Source organism: Crocodylus porosus, unplaced genomic scaffold (genome assembly GCF_001723895.1).
Source record: "Crocodylus porosus isolate Cpor-Errol unplaced genomic scaffold, CroPor_comp1, whole genome shotgun sequence".
In the NCBI taxonomy this organism is placed as follows: Eukaryota; Metazoa; Chordata; order Crocodylia; family Crocodylidae; genus Crocodylus; species Crocodylus porosus.
Window position 1 is genome coordinate 11,849,759 of NW_017728918.1, and position 20,605 is coordinate 11,870,363.

Below are 20,605 nucleotides of genomic sequence, written 5' to 3' on the forward strand. Positions count from 1 at the left end.
GATAACACTGAGTTTGCCCTCAGGCACTTTGATAGGCAAGCTCCATCATAGTAGTTCTGTTGCCAGCTGATCAGCCGCTTAGTTAGACGTTACCTCTTTCTCTGATGAACTTCACTCTCAATGTATCCCGGGGCTATTTTCAGCCACTCGACTGCATCCCAACGTTGCCGACCCAACGGAAGTGGAGGCAGCTTTGCCTTATGTAGTTCATTCATTTCTTTGGCAGAATATATTCTTCCTGCAGGCAGTGAAAGAGTAACTTGTGTGAACAGCAGCACCATCACTAGGTGGCAGGGCTGTTGCTGGGCATGAACTTCTTTAGAGAAATAAATGGGGATGATGTTCAATACCTGTCTCACACTGCTGGATAATCCCTTTCTCAAGGGACTTTCCTTGCACCTCCTTTAACAGGGGATCCTGGAAAGGTGGAGTTGAAACCTGTAATGGAGGCAGGCAGTTCATATTTTTGTACCATTTCCTTGCAGTGGTGGGGGGGCAGTCTGACAAAAATTACCCCTCAAAGCACCGCTGTGAATAAGAACGTGTCATTTGTCGTTTTTGTGGATGGGAAACTCAGACCCACTGAGGTGGCAGGCCCGAGTTTCAAAAGTGCTGAGCTCCCCAGCTCCCAAATGAAGCCACAAGTGACACAGTAATGCTGTAGCAAGATGCCCCACCGTCACTCACCTGCTCTAAGCACCAGTCTCATTCTTCGTCCTCATGAAAGGTTCACAACTCCCCCATAGCAAGTGTAATGCACATCTGCACCAAACCTACAACTGGTGTTAAGCTCCAGTCTGCCCAAGACACAGTAGATGTTGCTTTAGTAGCCAGTGTCCCACTACTATGTCCATGGCTTGTAGCCATAGAGTAATCTCCACTTGACACAGTCTCCTGTTCATACCTTTTCATTAAGAATGGGGAAAGTATTTCAGAGGGAATAAATCTCGATGTACAACCATTGTCTATCTTCGGAATCAAATCAAAATCTCTTCTGGTTACAGGAAAGTATAATTAAGAACAGTCCCTATTCTACTACCAGGGGAAAGTATCCTAATCTGGCACCTGTATTCTCCTCCCAGTTTACCCCCACCTCTCTTCTCTTTCCCTTTTCCTGCAAAGTGTTATTTAAAACAACCCAGGTGGCTGTAATAAAGATGTGTTATTTAATTCAAACTTGTAGAGTGTACGTGTGCATGTTGTTGTTGTGATATACATAAGAGCTGCTCTGAGGCTTTTGGATAGGATGGGACATAAACATAAAATACTTCTGTTGCCAAGAGAGAAAACTTGTTCTCCCTCCTCTTTACGGCAGCCTATTTGACTGCTGCTTGTCCCCCCTGTTGCTTTTTCAGCAAACTAGATGTGTCTAACTCTCTCAAGCGCTCTTCATCCGACTTGCCTAGAGCAAGGACTAGTGCCAAGGAGTAATCCTTAACCTCTAAACTGCAGTCAGGTTCTCCATGTAAGTGGAGACAGCTTCAACCAAAGGGAGAACATCCATCCCTGTGCTATAGCAGCCTCTTGGCCGAGGCCAAGAGCACGCCTCCATGAAGTGACACATGGGTTTGAGTGCCCTTAAGTTAAGAAGGGTATTGAATGATGGTGTCCTACATTGAGTGTTTTGAGCTATGATGGGAAAAGGGGCACTCTCAGGAATGATTTGGAGGAGTCCCTTTATGTCATGCATTTTATCTGAATTAAATTGCCCCTGTCACGTTTGGCAGCTAATGAGAAGCTAGGAGCAGTTTTTGTTTATATGGGCCGTGGTTTGGTGTGAAAGCGTTCTGTAATTTGGTAAGATGACTTGAACAAAAGATGGGCAGTGGGTCCATTGGCTTGGCTAGGTGTCAAACAATGGCTGGGAGGACACTTGCAGGCCTATCGAAGTAGAGAGGAGGCCAGTCTCTGGAAGGTGCCTACAGTGGTACAAAGGAATGAAAACGTGATAACCTCAAACAGTGGTGTGTATATGCCAAGGAAGAGCCATTCACAGAGAAAACCCAGACTGTCAAGCACATAGAAAGAAGGACTATCAAAACAAGGAGGCAACCAGTCTCTGGGAGGAACGTCCAGAATTGGGACATCTGTCAAGCAGCCAGGAATGAGAAGTGTTAGCTTTGTACAAAAGCAAGTTTGTTCCTTTGCCAAAGAAATTTCAGATCTCCAGGCAGACAGTAATGTTCTGGAGAACCCTCCTGCTCCCTGAGATCTGGGGGGAAAGGTAAAAATGGGAGGAGCTGGCTTCAAGATATTTAGGAAGCCTGTTGGGAAGTCAGACCTGATAGAGTCCGCAGGGAGGCTGGTCTGATCTCTGGAAATACTGACGAAGCTCTCTGAGGGTCAGAAAAGAGGGTGGGCTTCTTCCATTTGGTTTCTGTATCCTGTCTTCAAATTCTCTGGTTACTTTTTCTTGTGAGATTTCTCTCTCTTGTATTAACAAATCTTTTTACTATTGTACTTACCGCACTGTTTGCCTATACTATTCAGAGCAATCGATAACTTCAGGCCTTGTCTCTCGCAGAAGAGTGGGCCTACAATTTTATACAAACCTAGGGTGAGAGTCTTGGAGCTAGCAGTTTCTTTGTTGTAGTTGCAAGATCTAATCTGAGGATAGGTAGAGCTAAGGTTTGCAGGGACGAGAAGTCATCTGGGGACAAATGTTAAGTCTGTGTCTTGTAGATTAGCAGCAGGACAGCAGGGAGAGGGAGAAACCTGGGGCTCTGGGGACTCCCCATAACAGTGGTTTGCCACATACAGCACCACTATTTTGAAGGGGAGCATTCACCGCCACTGCATTTGGTGTGAAGTCCACTGAGCAGGTATGCTCAAAGCACCCACGCTGGCTTAAGCACCTCAGGTGAGACATTTGTGAAGAGTGAGATGCTTCTGGGCTTGCACAGAGGAGAACTTAAGGTGTCTGGAAATGTAAATGTAGAAAACCACCAGACTTCAGGCATCCCCCAGGTTAGGCGGCAGCTGAAAGTTTTAACAGTCACAATCTGGGTCTGAAGAGTCTAAGTTTTTATGGATAAGAGCCAACTGTCCTATTAAATTCCTATGCTTGTACAGTTTATCTTCACCCAGGCAGCCAGACAAACATACTATTCTATGTTGCTTACAAAACCCTGCCTGCTGCGAGCCCCACCAACCCCTTCTCACGGGACATTTCTTCCCAGACAACTAGAATAAATTTGAATAAAGCAAGAAAAAAATTCTTCTGAACTATCTGATCTCTCCAGTTGGCCAAGTCCAACCAAAACTGAATTTAAGGCTGATAGGACACCAACCTGCCTCCAGCAAGTCAATTTTCAAATCCCCATGGACTTCAGTGGCAGCAGGATCACAACCCAGTTTTGTAAAAATACTGTTCATGAAACTTGCTCTCCTAAATACAACCACCTATGCTACCACCTATCCTAAGATCAATATTTCAACAGGTACAGGTTTCCCCACTCTTGATCAAACAGTGCAGCTAAAATCCAAAGAGCAAGCACCCATCCTACCTTCCAGTAGTTGGTACGTGTTTTCAAGAAGAATGGATCGTACTCTGAAGCATCGTAATCTTCAAAAACGACATTGCCCTGTTGGGAAAACAAAGTGACGGGTCGTGGCTGATACGGCACCTAGACACGCTGCAATGCAATTATGCTGAGGCCTCGACAACACAGATTACATGAACATTTATAAAGTTGGTATTAGTGGGCACCAATCTTCTTGGTTCACATACCACCTTCAGATATGATGCATATTTGAAGACCCACAGGCAATTTAACTTTTTATTTAAATTTACCTTTAATAAACTGAACTTGGGCATTTACTTTACTATAGAAGCAAGAAACTTTTATGGAAGCCTAAAATGCGTCCAAAGCCTAAAAACTTGGACCAATTTGAAAACAAAAATGCCCTTTTGTGAACAATGCTGAGTTAGACATTTACTGCAGAATGCAGCCAGGATCCTTCAAAATTGTTCATGAAGGAGGACAGGACATGAAAGAGATGAAGAAACCCCAAAACAGCCAGCAGTCCAGTGATCGCTGCCTTCATCCAGGATGTGGGCTTCCACAACCAAATCAATACTCAGAAGTAAGACAGAACACCCTTTCTACCAACTTATTGACTGTTCTGGGGTTTCTGGTCAGAGCCGTCTAGGCCTGAGTGAACTTTCTGAGTTTCTACAAAACAAACATTTCACAAAAAAGGGTTTGAGTTTAGAGAAATTAACATTTTCAATCAGCTTTCAATCAAAAATGTTTCTTTCAATCAATTCCAAAATATCAGCCTTTCTAAACACCTCAAGTTTTCTACAAGGCATCACAGAACACAATTAAGCACTTGTGCCTTTCACGCCGTTCATCTTACAAGAAACACATTTCTCATAAATGGTCTCAATGAGTTTTGCAGTGCAGCTGAACTCTTTTCAATGCTTGACTTTCTAACTCGGCTACCTGAAAGTCCAGTCCGTGTTCTTGCTAAGCTTGAGAGAGTCCAGGGGAAAGCCGCACGCATGAAAACGGACCTTATGACGACAGGCTGAGCCATGGGGCTCTTCAGCCTGGAAAACCGCAGGCTCAGGGGTGATCTAATGGCTACCTTTAAGTTCATTAAGGGTATCCCCCAGGATCGGGGGAACTTTTGTTCACCAGAGCGCCAAGGGACAACAAGGTCTAACGGTTACAAACTCCTGCAAGACCGTTTCAGGCTGGACATAAGGAAGAATTTCTTCACTGCCCGAGCCCCCAAGGTCTGGAACAGCCTGCCAGCGGAGGTGGTTCAAGCACCTACATTGAACACCTTCGTGAGAAAATTGGATGTTTATCTTGCTGGGATCCTGTGACCCCAGCTGACTTCCTGCCCTTCGGGTGGGGGCTGGACTCGATTTTCCGAGGTCCCTTCCAGCCCAAATGTCTATGATTCTTATCTGAATTCCTGTTGACCACAAGTCAAGTCACTTTGCTTCCCTTTACACAAAATTGAAATCAAGAAAAAGATATTAGCATCTGGCACATTTTTTGGAGAAAAAATGAGCCAAGTGTCATTAGTGAAAAGGAGGTGGATGGGTGGGTGTGAGCCAGAACACAAGGAGCTTTAGTGTATATGTGCACGTGGAAAAGGAGGGAGTGGCAGAGAAACTGGGAGTCTTGGGTAGTTGGACCAGCTTTCATGTCCAGGAGGCTTTTTGGTCCCTCTCAGTCAAGACTCCTGAGTTTCTGCAATGCTAGAAAAACTAGACAGCAGCTCCCATTCCTGTCAAGATGCAGCCAACTTGCTGCTTTCCTACCGAGACAGGATTTTATAGCCAGGCTTTTGTCCAATGGATTTAAGTGGCCATCACTGCCCTCCAGCTTCCCATGCCTCCGGGCCCTGCTGCACCCAGCTTGCAACTTCTGCAGTACCTGGAGCACAAAGGGACCTTCTTGTACAGGGGCCCTTTATTGCAGGACTTTACTGCCATTTCAGCCAGCTCTATACATATTTCTTTGCTGTGACCTGGAACTATGCAAGTTGGCCCCCGTAGGCACAGCTGTACTGCCCAAGCAGAAAGCCAGTCAGACAGCTGTGAACTAGAGGGTACAACCCCCTCCCATGCCCCTCCAACCCTGCACTGCCACAGCACACCCACACCGCTACACTGGAATCCATGTTAGGCTGGCAAGCATTTACCATGACGACTGAGAGCAGCCGAGACTCTGTACTCTCCTCCTCGGTGCACATAACCATTGTGCATTCAAAAGTGCAAGATCTTTAAAAAGTTTTCAGTGCACCTCTTTCAGCAAGCTCACGTTCTCCCCACAGCATGGGCACACAGTTTGAGGTACATACCTCGTACACAAAGTTGTCACCTCAGCACAATAAATGGCACGTAACATCAGGATCAAGCTCCATCATTACTGCTACAAAGTGATTACTGCTCATTTTTCAGTTTAGAGCAGTTATTCTCACCTTTTTTAGGCTTAAGGTACCCCTTGTCAGCTTTTAGTTTTCACAATTTTTTTTGACCACGGAAAAACCAATATTTTTTGTTCAATATCTTCATTCATGATCTGGGAGGTGGGATGGAGTGCGCCCTCAGCAAGTTCACAGATGACACCAAGCTGGTGGGTGCAGATATGCTGGAGGGTAAGACTTGAACTCAGAGTGACTTAGACAAATTGGAGGATTGGGCCAAAAGAAATCTCATGAGGTTCAACAAGGACAAGCGCAGAGTCCTGCACTTAGGACAGAACAATCCCATACACCGGTACAGGCTGGGGCCTGACTGGCTGGGCAGCTGCTCTGCAAAAAAGGACCTGGGGGTTACAGTGGATGATAGGCTGCACGAGGGGACAATGTGCCCTTGCTGCCGAGAACGCTAACAGCATCCTGGGCTGTGTTAGTAGGAACGTTGCAAGCAGATTGAGGGAAGTGATTATTCCCCTCTATTCAGGACTGGTGAGACCACATCTGGAGCACTGTGTCCAGTTTTGGGCCCCACACTACAGAAAGGATGTGGACAAATTGGAGAGTCCAATAGTGTGTGCAGAGAGCAACAAAAATGGTTTGGGGACTGGGGCACATGACTTGTCAGGAAAGGCTGAGGGAATTGGGCTTATTTAGTCTGCAGAAAAGAAGACTGAGGGGGATTTCATGGCAGCCTTTAACTATGGGAAGAGTGGTTCCAGAGAGGATGGAGCTGGACTGTTCTCAGTGGGGGCAGATGACAGAACAAGGAGAAATGGTCTCAAGTTGCAGCAAGGGAGGTTTAGGTTAGATAGTAGGAAAAATTATCTTCCTAGGAGGGTGGTGAAGCACTGGAACAGGTTCCCTGGAGGTGATGGAAGCTCCATCCTTGGAGGTTTTTAAGACCCAGCTCAACAAAGCCCTGTCTGGGATGATCTAGCTGGGGCTGGTCCTGCTTTGAGCCAGGCGTTGGACTAGACGTCTCCTGAGATTTCTTCCAACCCTCATTTTCTATTATTCTAATTGCAAAGAACTCAGACAGACCGTAGCAGATAAGAATGTATTTAATACTAAGGATTCCTGTTCGCAGTCTCTGGGTTTATTTCCTGAATCACATTTACCCCCTTAACAGTGCTAATATTGCATGGCATGCTGCAACAACCTTGAAAGGATCTCAAGACACTGCAGGGTGCCATAGCCCCTGACTTGAAAAAAAGATCATTAAATGGTTTATAGCCATCCTTAACCTTGCCTTTTTATTACTATTAAATGTTTATCTTACAGCTGTGTACTGGGGCCTCATCACTCAGTCCTCTACACACACTAAGACATGGTCTCTTCCCTTAGAAATTTGTCATGGCTACAAGCACTTCCAGGCTTAATTGGGTTCAAAGACTGCATGTTACCTTTAGCGCACTGCTGCACAATGATTGCAGTGGCCCTGAGAGAAGCAGTGTTGTTGCAAAGTACAGCACAGCTCACTTAGGTGAAGTTTCCCCTGCCCCTCACAGACCCAGCAGTTTGGTCAGAAGTTGAAGCGACAGCCGCTACCATGGAGGTGGTAAGGCATGAGAAGACTGAGCACCCGATACCGGCCTTTTGCAGTTGGGCAGACCCTTGCCTTCAACTGACTGTGGCCATGAGCAAGTGGAAAGCAGAGCCACTGACATCTTCAGATCCTGACTGACCTTATCAACACTTCTCTGTTGCCCCTGGCCTGGTTGTGGGATGGGAGAAGGGTAGGAGGTGAAGAAACAAGTCAAGAAAAGGCAGAATAGAGAAAAACAGGAAAGAGAAGGATTGGAGAAGACTGTTAGGACAACAGAGGAAGCAGAGGGGGAAATGGCAGCAGACACAGATGGGAGTCTGAAGAACAAAGACTTGAGAAGAGAAGGGGCAGAGATGTAGAAGCAGAGAAAGACCAAGGTGGCTGAACGTGGAAGGAGATGGAGGGAAGGAAATAGAAGAGGAGAGGAAGAATGGATGAAGGTGAAAGAGAAGGAAAGTGGAGGAGGAAAGCAAGCAAAGGGATGATAAGTGGTGGAAGAGGGAGAGGAGGGAGTGGAAGGGGCTAAGGAGACTGGAAGGGGGGGGAATGGAGGAAGACCAACAGATAGAGAGGAGGGATCTGTTAATGACTGAGGGATAGTGAGGTATACCAGCACAGACCAGAGAAGGGGAATGAGAAGCCTAATGGCAAGAACAGAAGAGGGAGAAGAGGAAAGAAAGTTTTACAGTGAGCCACTGCTAAGAATTTTACCTGAAAGTCTCAGCCCTTCATGGTGGGCACGTCTACATGAGATGCTTTACCGCGCAGTTGCCTAATTGACTGCACGGTAAAGCGTCACCATCTGCACATGCTGATGCTTACTGTGCAGTCAATTAGTCCACTGTGGGGTTAATGCAAATGCAGGTAGCAAATTACCTGCACGGTAGCGACTGTGCAGGTGCCCATGTACAGGAGGTCGGCCAACCGGGAGCAGGTTTGTTCCCAGTCAGCCTGGGCAGAAGGGGGCAGGAGAACAAGCCCCTCCCCCTGGAGCTCTCTGGTGGGCTCCAAGTTCAGAGCCTGTGCCAGAACAATGTCCCCTGCCCTGGCAGCAGGTAGCTCCTGGCCCCAACTCCACAATCAGAGCAGGGGCTAGGAGACTGCTCCCTTCTCCTGGGAGCTGTCTGCTGCTAGGGTGGGCTCTGAATGCGAAGCCCAGCCAGGACAATGTCCCCCTACCCAGCAGCAGGCAATTCCGCGCCCTGGCTCCGCCAATCAGCATGGGAACCAGCTCCCTCTCCACCCCTGCCCTCCCCTGTCCCAGCACTGGAGAGCTCCGGGAGCTGAGCAGTGCCAGGACGGGGGAGCTACAAGTGAGGCAGCTACCAGTGAGCCCCTGGCTGTGCAAGGAATCCCTGCCAAGCCGGGGGTGGCTGTGGGCTCACTGCTACCTACCTGGTGGGACAGCTCCTGGCCGCCCCCAGCTGACTTGCCCCTAGCTTTCTCACCAGTGGGTCAGGGTATGGGGCTGGGACCTGCCCTTCCCCCACAGCTGTTTCCCAGCCCTGTGCCCCACCTCATCAGGCAATGGGGGCAGGGGGCTGGGAAGAGTCCACTGACCCTGTAGGTATTTCAGAGCAGGGGCTTATGCTTGATCTCCCTTTCCAGACATAGGTTTGGCGCCAGGGCAGGATTCACAACTCAAGTTCCAGAGTAGATAGAAATACTACCATAACCAGAGACACAGGCCTTTCTCTAGCCGGGTCAGCCAAGTGCCTAAATCCCACCCTTTTCCAAGCATTTCACTCTTGGCCAGCTCAAGCAGGTCCAAGAGTGGTTTCTGAAGATCTTTTTTCTAAGTGCCTGTCCTTGTGCAGGGGCTGAATAAGTGTACAGTACTAATTTAACACAAGGCTTTCATGAACACATTGCACAGCCCCCTGAAGTAAAACCCAATGTTTTCTCACTGAGCAAATCCAACATAGAACCATTTCAGACTCAGCTAATATATTGGTCAATACAATTGTTCATATATACCTAATGTAATACATCACAACACACTTTTGTTTAATACACACTTATTTATGCCACTAGGAAGAACAAAAGGCAAAAGTTACAAACCAGGCTAATGCTGATCCCCAGGCTATTCCGCACCACATAAATAAAGAGTTAAAATAACAAGGTCACTGAGTCTGTCAGCAACTCCCGATGATTAAAAACTTTCTGCTGATAAAATTATTCCTTGTTGGTACCTTCTTATTACAGTAGTTTAAATAGAGAGCCAGCTGATTTCGTTTCCTTTCCTCTATTTCTTCACTTGACTGGCTGTCAACTTTGTCTTCAATTTTATGCAGCAGTGGCTCTGAAACACGTTCAAGCCATTTCTTGTATTGGATCTCTTGCTTCCTCAGATTTAAAAAGTCATTGTGATTCAAGTACTTGTCCACCTCCTAAGTGACAGATGGAAAATATTGATGTAGTTAGATAGATCTCTGAAGACAGATACTTACAAGGTTATTAGAGTTTTCTATAACAAGCAGTTCAAGAGCATAAGCCATGACCACTGAAACTCCCTCATTCCATCCCACCTGAACAAAAGGATTCAACAGAATGAAAGGACAAAATGGGCAAGTGATCAAACAGGAAGACCTACTATGAGTGATGGCCTTTAACTAGTTATAAAGATGCTCCCCTCAGGGGCCTAAGAGTGGTGGCCTACCAGGAGGAACAGAGTATGTTGCCAAATGGGTCATGAATTACTAGCAAATACAGCATGGAGCTCCCCACTACTAATCAGAAAACACATTTTAGTTTCTCTCTCAGTAGAATATGGCACGTGGTGCATGGGGACGGCAAGGCAATGAGGGGTATGAGACTACATTAAAATCAATTAAGGGATTCCCTTGATTAATGAAGGACATTGTGGGAAAGGCAGTAAAATATGGGAGCAAATAAACAGAGAGGGTAGCTGGGAGAGAGAGAGAGAGAGATGAATAGGAATTTGGCCAGGTAACGTGCCTGCTTTTTCTGTCTAATTAGAAAAGGAGAATTAAGGGAAGCTGCCTGAAGGGACAGGAGAATGACAGCCAACTCTTTTGTGAGCAGTAAACTAAAGAGGCCTGCATCTGTGCATGCATGTTGAAGGCAGGCTGTTAAACCTGAGTTAACCCACAGATTCTGGCATGCCTTCAGAAGACAGGCAACAGAAAGTACTGTATTTCCTCATGCTACACCCCTCCAAATAAAACATGCACCTTGTTTTTGGAAGGCAGGACATAGAAAAAAAAGATTTTCCAGAGTCCTTTATGACTATGTGACAGAGCAAGTCCTCCTGGAAACTGAGTGTCCTGGAAGTGTGGTACACGAGGAGAGAGTCTAGGTAAGGACCTTCCTGCTGTGGCAGGACAGTAACAACAGTAGGCCCCAAACCCTTGCAAGACTGTTACTTCTTTACTGTTAAATAGTTCTTCCTATAAGTTCTGTTAATCATAAAGTGCTGCTTCCACATTACAAGCTGACACTGCAGACTGCATGCAGCAGCTCACTCACTCTCAGCCAGCTCAGTGGCTCTTTAGCCAAATCTAGTCTCTCACCAGTGGTTGTGAGAGACTTAACATTGGACTCTCCCCTGCTGTTTGTAGCCCTAGGGAGAAGTGGCTGCATCTTGGTGACATGTCACAGTGTCTGCTGGCTCTATTCCACACTGCTTCTAGTTCAATTAAGGAAAAAAAAAAATCAGCTTCCCCACTTAAAGCACACTTCTCAATTTTAATACCGTATCATTCAAACTTTTGGCACTGTGGGCCAGATGAGTGGCACAGGGCCAGTCCACAAGATGGATCAGACCTGATGGGCCCTCATCACTGCCCAATGGGCCCCAGACTCCCCCAGTGCTCTGTGCACATAATCTAGTGCACAGAGCCACGCCTGGATCTGGCCCACAGGCCAGGAGTTGAACACTCCTGCCCTAGTATATATTCAAGCACAATTAAGCCCAGAAGTCACACACGTTTAGGGAACTGACATTTTACCATCAGCTAGTGATGGATAATGAACTTCTGACACCCTCAGGTCTTCTTCCCATGTAATCATCAGGATGTGCAGCAAATGGAAAACATGTGCATTTCTTACCTTCACAAAATAATCTTCTTCATCCAAGATGGTCTTGGCAGAATCAATAACGCCTTTGCTTTCACTAGATACCGCCTAAAAAATATCAACACAATACCAGACAAAACTGTGAAGTACAAATATTGAATCAAAACAGCAATTAGAATGGCCTCCAAGTTCAAAATCCACAGTAAACAACGGGCAGGTCTACACTGCAATCAAAGCCACAGCTATCACGGATGAGTACACCCATGTTTGTTTTAATATAGGTAGCCGGGATATAAATAGCAGTGCAAGTACAGCAGCAAAGGCTTTTGTGTGCTGCACAAGCTTGCTGGGAGCTCCACTGACACTTGAGTTACATACATCACACAGTAAAGTTAAAAGAGTGGTAATTCTCAAACTGAGCTGAGGTTCTCAATCCATCTTGGAGTTCCTGGGGCCTAATCCCCTACACTGCTGCAGCAAGTACCCTTCTTAGCAGCATCAACACGAAGCCAAGGAATGAATGGGTAATCTCTCATAGACCAAGACGTGGGCTCAATGAGGGTCTTTCTGACACTGTTCCACCAGCTCTGGCAGATAAACCAGGTATTTGTTCCTAGGGAGTCAGTTTGGTGCCTTTTACAAGTTAAATTTTAAAACGCTAAACAATTCTGAACATTATAGAAAAAAAATCAACAACAAACTTTAAAATTCTACAATAAATATTTATACTGTTCAGTGCCAGACCCATAACGCAAAAGAGACACAGGGACCATAACTGCAGTAAGAAGGGAAGGCCAGGCCTACATTTGACAAGATGCCCCACTGGCTAAGCTAATTTAAAGTCAGTTTAGTTCATGGGTGCAAACTGCCAGCGTAGATAAGGTTCTTTGGGTGAATCTGATCTCTTTTATTAAACCAACTTAAATAATTGGAAAAAAAATTTAGCGTGTTTTCAGGTTTAAAAACCCTTCATCAGGCTGTGGAAGTCTCTGCCGTTGGTGTGTCTTTCTGGATGGAATGAAAGTAAAGAAGCCAGAGGCTGGGCTGGTACACATGCAAGACAGGCAGTCAGTGAAGATGTAAATTGAGGTGTCAGCAGGTGAGAGACAGGCTGGGTGGGGGTGAAGAGAAAAGGGGGATGAATGTAGCAGTTAAATAGTGGAGGTACCTGGAGAGTCAGATGTCAGGCAGGATATAATGTGTCATAAATCCAATGTCTCTATTTAGTCCATGATCTTTTGTATCCAGGAGGTTGATGAAGTGGAGTTCATAGGCTCATCTCTGAGAAGTGTTTTGTAAGTTCCCATTGAGGATTAGAGCTGAGGGACTGGAGAGAGTGTGGTTTCCTTGTGAGCAATGTGCCCCCACAACTGGGTGTTCTTGTCTTTGATACATTTCCGGTGTGCATTCATTCTGGTGCGCAGCTGTTGTTTGGTCTCTCCTGCGTATTTTCCATTAGGGCATTTCGTGCATTGGATGAGATGTATTACATTTCTGGAGGTGCAGCTGTAAGATGCAGGGATGCTGATGGCTCTGTTGTGGGATGTAGTCATTGTGGGGGGGGGTGGAGATATGTTGGTAGGTTTTGCATTTTTTGTCATGGCACGGTCTGGATCCTTTTTTTTTTAAACCAGAAAGCTTCCTAAAATTTGTTTTCCAACTATTTAAGTTGGTCTAATAAAAGATGTCAGATTCACCCAAAGAACCCTGTCTACCTATGTCCTTAGACCAACACAGCTATAACCTCCACCCCTGTAACTGCCAGTGTAGACATGCTGAAACTAGTTTAAACATTGCTTTTACTAGCTTAATTTAAGTTTGTCATCAGTCCACATAAACTAAGCCAACAAAAACAAAGTTTAAACTAGTTTTAGTTCCTATGCAAGATGTTCCCAACAGCCAGAATGGCATCTTCTTGCAAGAGTCTGTACGGTAGCAGCAGCAGCCCCATCACATTATTGGAGCAGTGGCCAGCAGCATGGACACCCTGCCACTGCTGTAGCAGCAACAGCAGTAATCAGCAGTGGGAAGATGGCACCACAACAGCAGCAACCAGGAACATTGAGTCCCTGGGGCAGGTAAGATTGCCCCCACCAGAGCACACTAGCAGGGTTTTCCCTGAGGGGCAAAACTTACTAGTTATTATTCTGCAGACAGATTATTTTTAAGATCTTATCTAAAATACTCAAAATGCAGAGACCTGCCCCACTGGGGCTTGAAACCCCAGCTGCAAGGAAGTTTGACATTTCAAACAGAGGCTCACAGTCTTACTTACCTTTCCACTTCTCATTTTATATCTTTTTCTTCCCCTTCCCAAAGGTGCAGAGCAGTTAATGGTTTTTTTGTACACTGTATTTTGGAGTATAGTGATTAAAAAAAAAAAAACAAGCGAAAAAAACAACAACCCCAAAATGGCCAAATGCATTTTTGTCTTACCTGCGCAAGAGAAACATGTTTCTGTGTTAGCCAATCTCTGGTAGCTTTCTTCTTTCTAGAATCCAGAGATGAGTAGGCCTTCTGCAAAGTTTAACAGAATGAAAATCATCTTTCACAAAATCCCATTGTTCTTCCCTCCATCCAGTTACCAAAAATCAAATTCCACTAGAAACCACACACACACACTTCTTTTCTTACCTCTGCCTTACCAAAACATTATTTCAGTCATGGCTGAAACCTCATAGCAGGGAATCCTGACCACATGGTTGAATCAAGAACAGCACTGTTCAGGCAAAAGCTATGGTCTGAACCTTCCTGCTGCTGTTTCAACAGCTGTTGACCGCTCTGCCAAAAGCTGCTGCCAATTCACGGGTGGTTGTGAGGGTTATAACTACTTTCAACACTGAACTGTATACTCTGCCTCTCCCTTCCTGGCTGGGATAGGAGGACTGTCTGAGCAGCCATTACAACACAAAAAGTTACCTTTCCCACTGAAGACATGCACCCCAATTTTGGAGGGCTAATTTTTAGGGAAAAGGTGACTATGCTAAGTAAGTAAAGATGGTAGTATTACAGTACAATGAAGCACCAGCTTAGCCCTGCTAAAGAGGTATTTTAGTGCAGGAGGTAAAGAATACCTCATTCAGCTGAAACAGGGGCAAACTCAGTTGCACAGAACTTTAATTGGTGTTTGGCAGAGCACCAGGCTGACACCCCATTCTTAAAGAAATGATCATGAGATCTTTACTGGCCTTATGCCTTACCCTGGACAGGGGAGGGAGTATATTTCCTGCCTCAAGTATATGCACTGCAGTGGTACACTGCCACATGGGAAATGGATAGGAATGATAGCTTATTAATAAAGAAAACAGAAAGAGATAAGGCTGTTAGGAAATCAACTGCTGTAGGTACTAGCCTTTCTCTCTAATACTAAGAAAAATGAGAGTCTCAAGCTGCACACTTTTGAAGACTGTAACTTTAGAGACACTGGATACAATGCAGCCTTCTTTCTCTGGTGACTCCAAATGGAGTTGAGGGGAGGGACAAGCTGCAATCAGATTTGGACAGGTTATAGAGGTGGGTGGATGAGAATAGGATGGGATTCAACACTGACAAGTGCAAGGTGCTGCACCTGGGGAGGAACAACCGGCACCATCCCTACAGGCTGGGGAACTCCCTTCTCGTCAGCACAGAGGCAGAAAAGGATCCTGGAGTCATTATTGACTCAAAGATGAACATGGACTGCCAATGTGGGGATGCAGTCAGAAAGGCCAGCTGTACCTTGTCATGCATCCATAGATGCACCTCGAGCAGGTCCAGGGAGGTGATCCTCCCCCTCTATGCGGCACTGGGCAGGCCGCAGTTGGAGTACTGCGTCCGGTTCTGGGCGCCGCACTTCAGGAGGGATGCGGACAACATGGAGAGGGTCCAGAGGAGGCCACTCGCATGATCGGGGGCAGCAGGGCAGGTCCTATAAGGATAGGCTACGGGACCTGAACCTGTTCAGCCTCCACAAGAGGAGGCTGAAAGGGGATCTGGTGGCCATCTATAAACTGGCCAAGGGGGACCAGCAGGCAATGGGAGAGTCCCTGTTCCCCTGAGCACTACCAGGAATAACAAGGAACAACGGCCATAAGCTGATAGAGAGCAGATTCAGACTAGACATCAGGAGGCGCTACTTCACAATCAGGGCGGCTAGGATCTGGAACCAACTTCCAAGGGAAGTGGTCCTTGCTCCTACCTTGGGGGTCTTTAAGAGGAGGCTAGATAGACACCTCGCCGGAGTTGTCTGACCCCAGCGCTCTTTCCTGCCTGTGGCGGGGGGTCAGACTTGATGATCTGCTCAGGTCCCTTCTGACCCTACCAACTATGAAACTATGAGGGTGCTCAGCATTTTTGAAACTCAGGCAAATTAAGTAAGTATCAAAATATGGTACCTCATTCTCAGCAGCTACTTATTAATGTTCTGGCCTGGGGGTTACTATCCCAGTTAGTTCACGATGTCCATTCTCCCAAATACAGCACAAGATTAAACCACAGAGAACAGTTTGCATTATTTTGTCCCACTCACTTTAAGCTATCCAGGCTATGAAGCTTCCTTTTCATCGCTTGGGGAACACACTTGTCAGTCTCACAGATCTATCTACTACACAACATCTCTGAGTTTATGTTTAATCTTGGCTCAGTTTGATCCCTCCTGCAGCCTGCCTGCATCTCCCACAGCCAGAGAGCAAGCTGCCAGCAGGTGGCACAGCCCCTGAGCTGCAGAGGACCCCGATGCTACCCTCTGCAGCAGCAGCCCCCCAAACGCAAGCAATGCCACCCCCACTCCAGCCCCCCTACACCTGTCTTGCAACCCTTTATCCCCACCCCAGGACACTCCTGATCCCTGCTCCCAGCCTGGCACTAGGGGCCAGGCTCAGCCAGCCAGATGACCCCAAACCTGGCCTCTCAGCCAATCACGGGGGTGGGGGAAACATTATGACAATGGCAGCCCCCACCACAATCAGGCCACAATATTCACAAGCTGGGCCCATGATTTAAACTAAGGCCTATGTATAGCACTCCCATAAAAGGTCTAAACTCTGGAATTTCCTTCCGTGGGACCCAAACAGCCTGGATCTGCTGAGCACACTGTAGCGACAATGTCTCCTCCCTTTTCGAAAGAGGGGAAATGTAGAGCAGGGCAAGGTAGGATTTTCCCTTGTGTTTTTGTTGGCAATTGTTAGTTAGGGATGAGCAATGAAATTGAGGGAACTTTCCAATATGCTTCTTGTATATGTAAAGAACATTAAACACACTCACAACTATGAAAATGCCCCCTAATTTCTGTGTATAAATCTAGATAAAATGAAAAAAGTGAAGACAGATGGATGAGGAGGATAAAGAACACAAATGTCAGAAATCAAGCAAGATGCTGCCCTTGGGTATTTCCTCTACAAGAGAAAAATATCCTGTGTACCTGCAGGGGGGTCCATGGGTCCTGCCAAATATATGAAGATTTTGTCCTGCTGAAAGTGCTTAGTTTTTGATCCTTCTCATACACAGATGATGGGATTTCCTGGGACAAAGTTAAAATAAGGAAAACATCTGACTAGTATGTCACCTTCACTGGCAAAAAAAAATAAATGACATCAATAAAAGGAAATCACTCTCCAATAAGAAACACATCAGAAAAAAACAGGGAAGATTTAGAAGTCAACAGATGGGGTTTTCCACAAGCTACTTAGTTTCACATAGGTAATAAATAACACTCCCCACCCCACACCAACCAATACTATCTGATGATTAAACATTAAAGTACTGTAGGACTTTTTTTGTGTGGGTCCCTTTAGACCAGTTTAAGTAACTGGACAACTAATCAACTAAGCTCTCTTCTTAGATATCGCAGGGGATTTCAACAAACAACCGACAAACAGGTACTAAAATGAAGCTCCAGCCCTGCCAAAGCCTCAGGTGACAAACCAAGCAATATCCAGTAACACATACTCTGAAGTGACACCCAACCATAGGTTTCAAGGTTAGAGCCTTAATTGCATATTTCCTAAGGTCTGGAACAGAAATTCCAAAAAAAAACTGATTTTTTTTTTTTTTAACCTAAATCAGTTAAGTCTGATATTACATTCGACCAGGTTTAACTTAAACCAGTTTTGGCCATTTTGAAAGCAGTTTCTGTGCACTGAACTTCTGTTTTGTTACAGGTTTAAACCAGTTGCTAATCACTTAAACTGGTTTATGTGTAACTTCTGTCTCTAGCCTAAGTGTGCATGTTTGTGCCCCCTATACAGAAAATGCAGCTACCCACCTACATGCACATAATGTTGCTGTTATTGTTCAGTGCATGAAGTTCAAGGGCAGGAACAACTGCTTGAACATAGACCTGGGACAGATAAGTGCAGACATACTGCTAAGAAGCGTCTTTGCAGTACAATTAAGCATCCTGTTTCTACTACCCTCATCCCATGGAGAGGTAGACAAGGCTTCTGTAAATACTACACAGGCATGGGCAGCACTTTTAACCCAGCAACTTTACACATGATTACACAGTCTCTCACTGAGTCACCCAATTACATAGATAAAGGAGTCATCCCATGTAAAGTTGTCCATTTCACATGCCCCCTCTCCTTGTCAAGATGTACAGGTGCTGAGCTGCTCACGTGTTCTCGTACCTGCACATCCTGCTCGTTCTCAGCCTCAGAAGAGTGACTTCTTAGGAGCCAGAAGTCATCTGAACTTCTCCTCCTTGCAAGTAGGGATTCTCTTGACTCAGACTAGAGAGAGGTTTGAAATAAGAATGTGTAAAGGATAAAAGTGCAGAATAAAAAGTTAGTTGTCACTTGCCAGACTTGCTATACCACTGAAATGCCTCAAGGGTTTCTAAAGTGTGAAGACTAATTACTGTCAACGCAAATGAGATCATTGGTGCCAGAGGTGTATTAAGCTGCTGTTTCTGTAACCAAGTGAGCCAATCAGGCCGAAAACCAGGTGAGCCAATTAGGCTGTGGTTTATCATGATGCCACTACCAGACCCAGAGCTAGCACTGCCTGAATAAAATCCCCCGCTGTCCGTACAACTGCAGTGGGTAATCGACTTGACTCCTCCTGCATGGAAGCGTTCAGCTGCTGCGATTCCCTTTGCTGATGGCACCCTATATTAAAAGACAATTTCCTGTTTCTTTTAACTCCCTTAAATAAATCATAACATTTGTTTGCAAAGCACTTGTTTGCCCAAAGCCACATGTGGTTTCTGCCCAAAGGTCAATGTGCGTGGAAATTTTGGGAAAAGTTTAACAATTCTAGTGATCAAGCGATAAAAGGCTTATCCCCTATAAAAGCCCGAGACTCCAGCCATGAGATGTGCTCAGAATAAAGACTGTGGGGCACATTTTTAACTTTAAAGCATCTGGGCTCTGCTTAACCCTCAAGGAAACATTTCAAAGTTGATAGAAATGGTTAATCAGTTGCCTCCAGTAATCTCAGGATCTGAGGAGAGAGCCACTGTCTACCTGACAGAGCCCAGTGTAAAACATGAGATGCCTGGGGATCAAGTAGGAGGACCACCGGACCAGCACGAGCATCCTCCATGAAGCTGTATCCACCAGCATCAAAGCCTTGCTCTTGAGAAATCAACTCCAATGGACAGGCCATTGTGTCCTGATGTCCGAGAACCACCTCCCTCACCAGATTCTCTCCTCCCAGCTCTCTGTTGGCCAATGCTGAAAGGATGGCCAAAGGAAACGGTACAAAGACACACTCAAGGTTGTCCTCAAGCACAGAGGCATTGACACCAATAGCTGGGAGGAACAAGCTGATGACCATTTGGTGTGGTGCCACCCGGTCCACCCTGGCACACGCCACTTCGAGGCTCAACGACTTGATGCCGAGGTGGAACGGCGGCAGCAGAGGAAGGAGAAGACCAACCTGGGGCTGCAAATCCCACTCCCCCGTGCAACATGCCCCCACTGCCAAAGAACGTGTGCATCCAGAATTGGGGTCCTCAGTCACCTGAGGACCCATCAAGCCTGACGGACATCATCCTTGTCTTCGAGGGACCGCCAACAACGACCTGACAGAGCCCAGCGTAAAACATGAGATGACACATCAGGGAAGGCACATGCTCATGTAGCCCAGTACCCCGTCGCTCACAGCAGCAGTTGTGATGCAAAGAGGAAGAAGCATTTAAGCAAGACGTGCAGAACGAGCCACCCCCCCCACTCTCCAACAGCAAAACTCAACCAGGGGGTCACAGCATCCTGGATGGCTTGTGACCCTTTTTAGGGATGCCACAAAATGGTAGCACTGTTGACTAGGCAAACACAGTTCCCAAGATAAACCCAGAGATGTCAAGTAGGGATGCAGCATGCGAGACCCCCAACAGATCACAACAGGGTTTTCCTCAATCCTTCGCAACACGAGAATGGCTTGAGGATGCTTCTGCCATCGGGAATCAGAGCCGATATTTCCAAGGGAAACGCTGAGTCTCAACAACTTTGGGAACCACCGTGCTGCTGCTGCCACCTTCCAGACGCTGAGGAAGCCACCCCAGAAAACAACTGGTTCAGAGACATTACCTGTTATCAGCCCAACTGAGCAACTGGAAAAAAAATCATAGTTTTCTGCAAGCTTTCAGGCCCAAATGCCCTTCATCAGGCTCAGGGAAAGTTTAAATTTGGCACAAAGTCCCCATAGGTAGGAAATAAACTTCGTTTTTGCACAGAGGAAGCCAACGCTGGAAATCTGCCCTTGTCCAGCCCTGCTTCTCTGTGGTTTTCGCACAGCCCCAGTGCCTGCGAATGACACGAAGGACTTAACTTTGATCCTTAAAAATTTTTTTTAAAGGGCCAAACGACCTGCTCCCAGACTTCAGGCTCAGCAGCAGCTCTGCAGAAAAGGGGCTGGGGTTGCAGTGGGCGCTAAGCTGGATCGGAGCCAGCAGGGCCGCATTCAGGGGCCGCCCGCCCCGGCCCGGCCCGGCCCGGCCCGGCTGCACTCACGGGCGAGGGGTCCCGCGCGGCCCCGGCCGCCTCCATCACCCCGCTCTCATCCGCGTGCCGCTCTGCCAAGAAAAATCCCCCCGCCCCACCGGGGCTCCGCGGCCGCCGCCGGCGGTTGAGCGTCCCCCGCTGCCACGGCAACCGCAGG

General features: G+C 46.6%; 1 protein-coding gene across 9 annotated transcripts in view; it reads right to left on the reverse strand.

Moving 5' to 3' along the window:
* The window catches only part of FAM228B (family with sequence similarity 228 member B), a 40,199-nt gene extending 19,678 nt beyond the window's left edge, over positions 1-20,521 (reverse strand). For 5 of the 9 annotated variants that reach the window (XM_019537319.1, XM_019537315.1, XM_019537312.1 and 2 more), the window contains exons 1-9: positions 20,458-20,521; positions 18,121-18,234; positions 16,926-17,024; positions 13,964-14,044; positions 11,561-11,635; positions 9,682-9,879; positions 3,507-3,584; positions 351-438; positions 94-238 (exon numbers count right to left, since the gene is read on the reverse strand). In XM_019537319.1, the coding sequence (XP_019392864.1) occupies positions 94-238; positions 351-438; positions 3,507-3,584; positions 9,682-9,879; positions 11,561-11,635; positions 13,964-14,044; positions 16,926-17,024; positions 18,121-18,234; positions 20,458-20,493 (914 nt within the window). In that variant the 5' untranslated portion in view covers positions 20,494-20,521. Of the gene's footprint in view, positions 1-93; positions 239-350; positions 439-3,506; positions 3,585-9,681; positions 9,880-11,560; positions 11,636-13,963; positions 14,045-16,925; positions 17,025-18,120; positions 18,235-20,457 lie in introns of those variants that run through there. The other 4 variants (XM_019537313.1, XM_019537318.1, XM_019537316.1 and 1 more) reach the window with 4 other exon arrangements.
* Between the last annotated feature and the right edge of the window lie 84 nt (positions 20,522-20,605).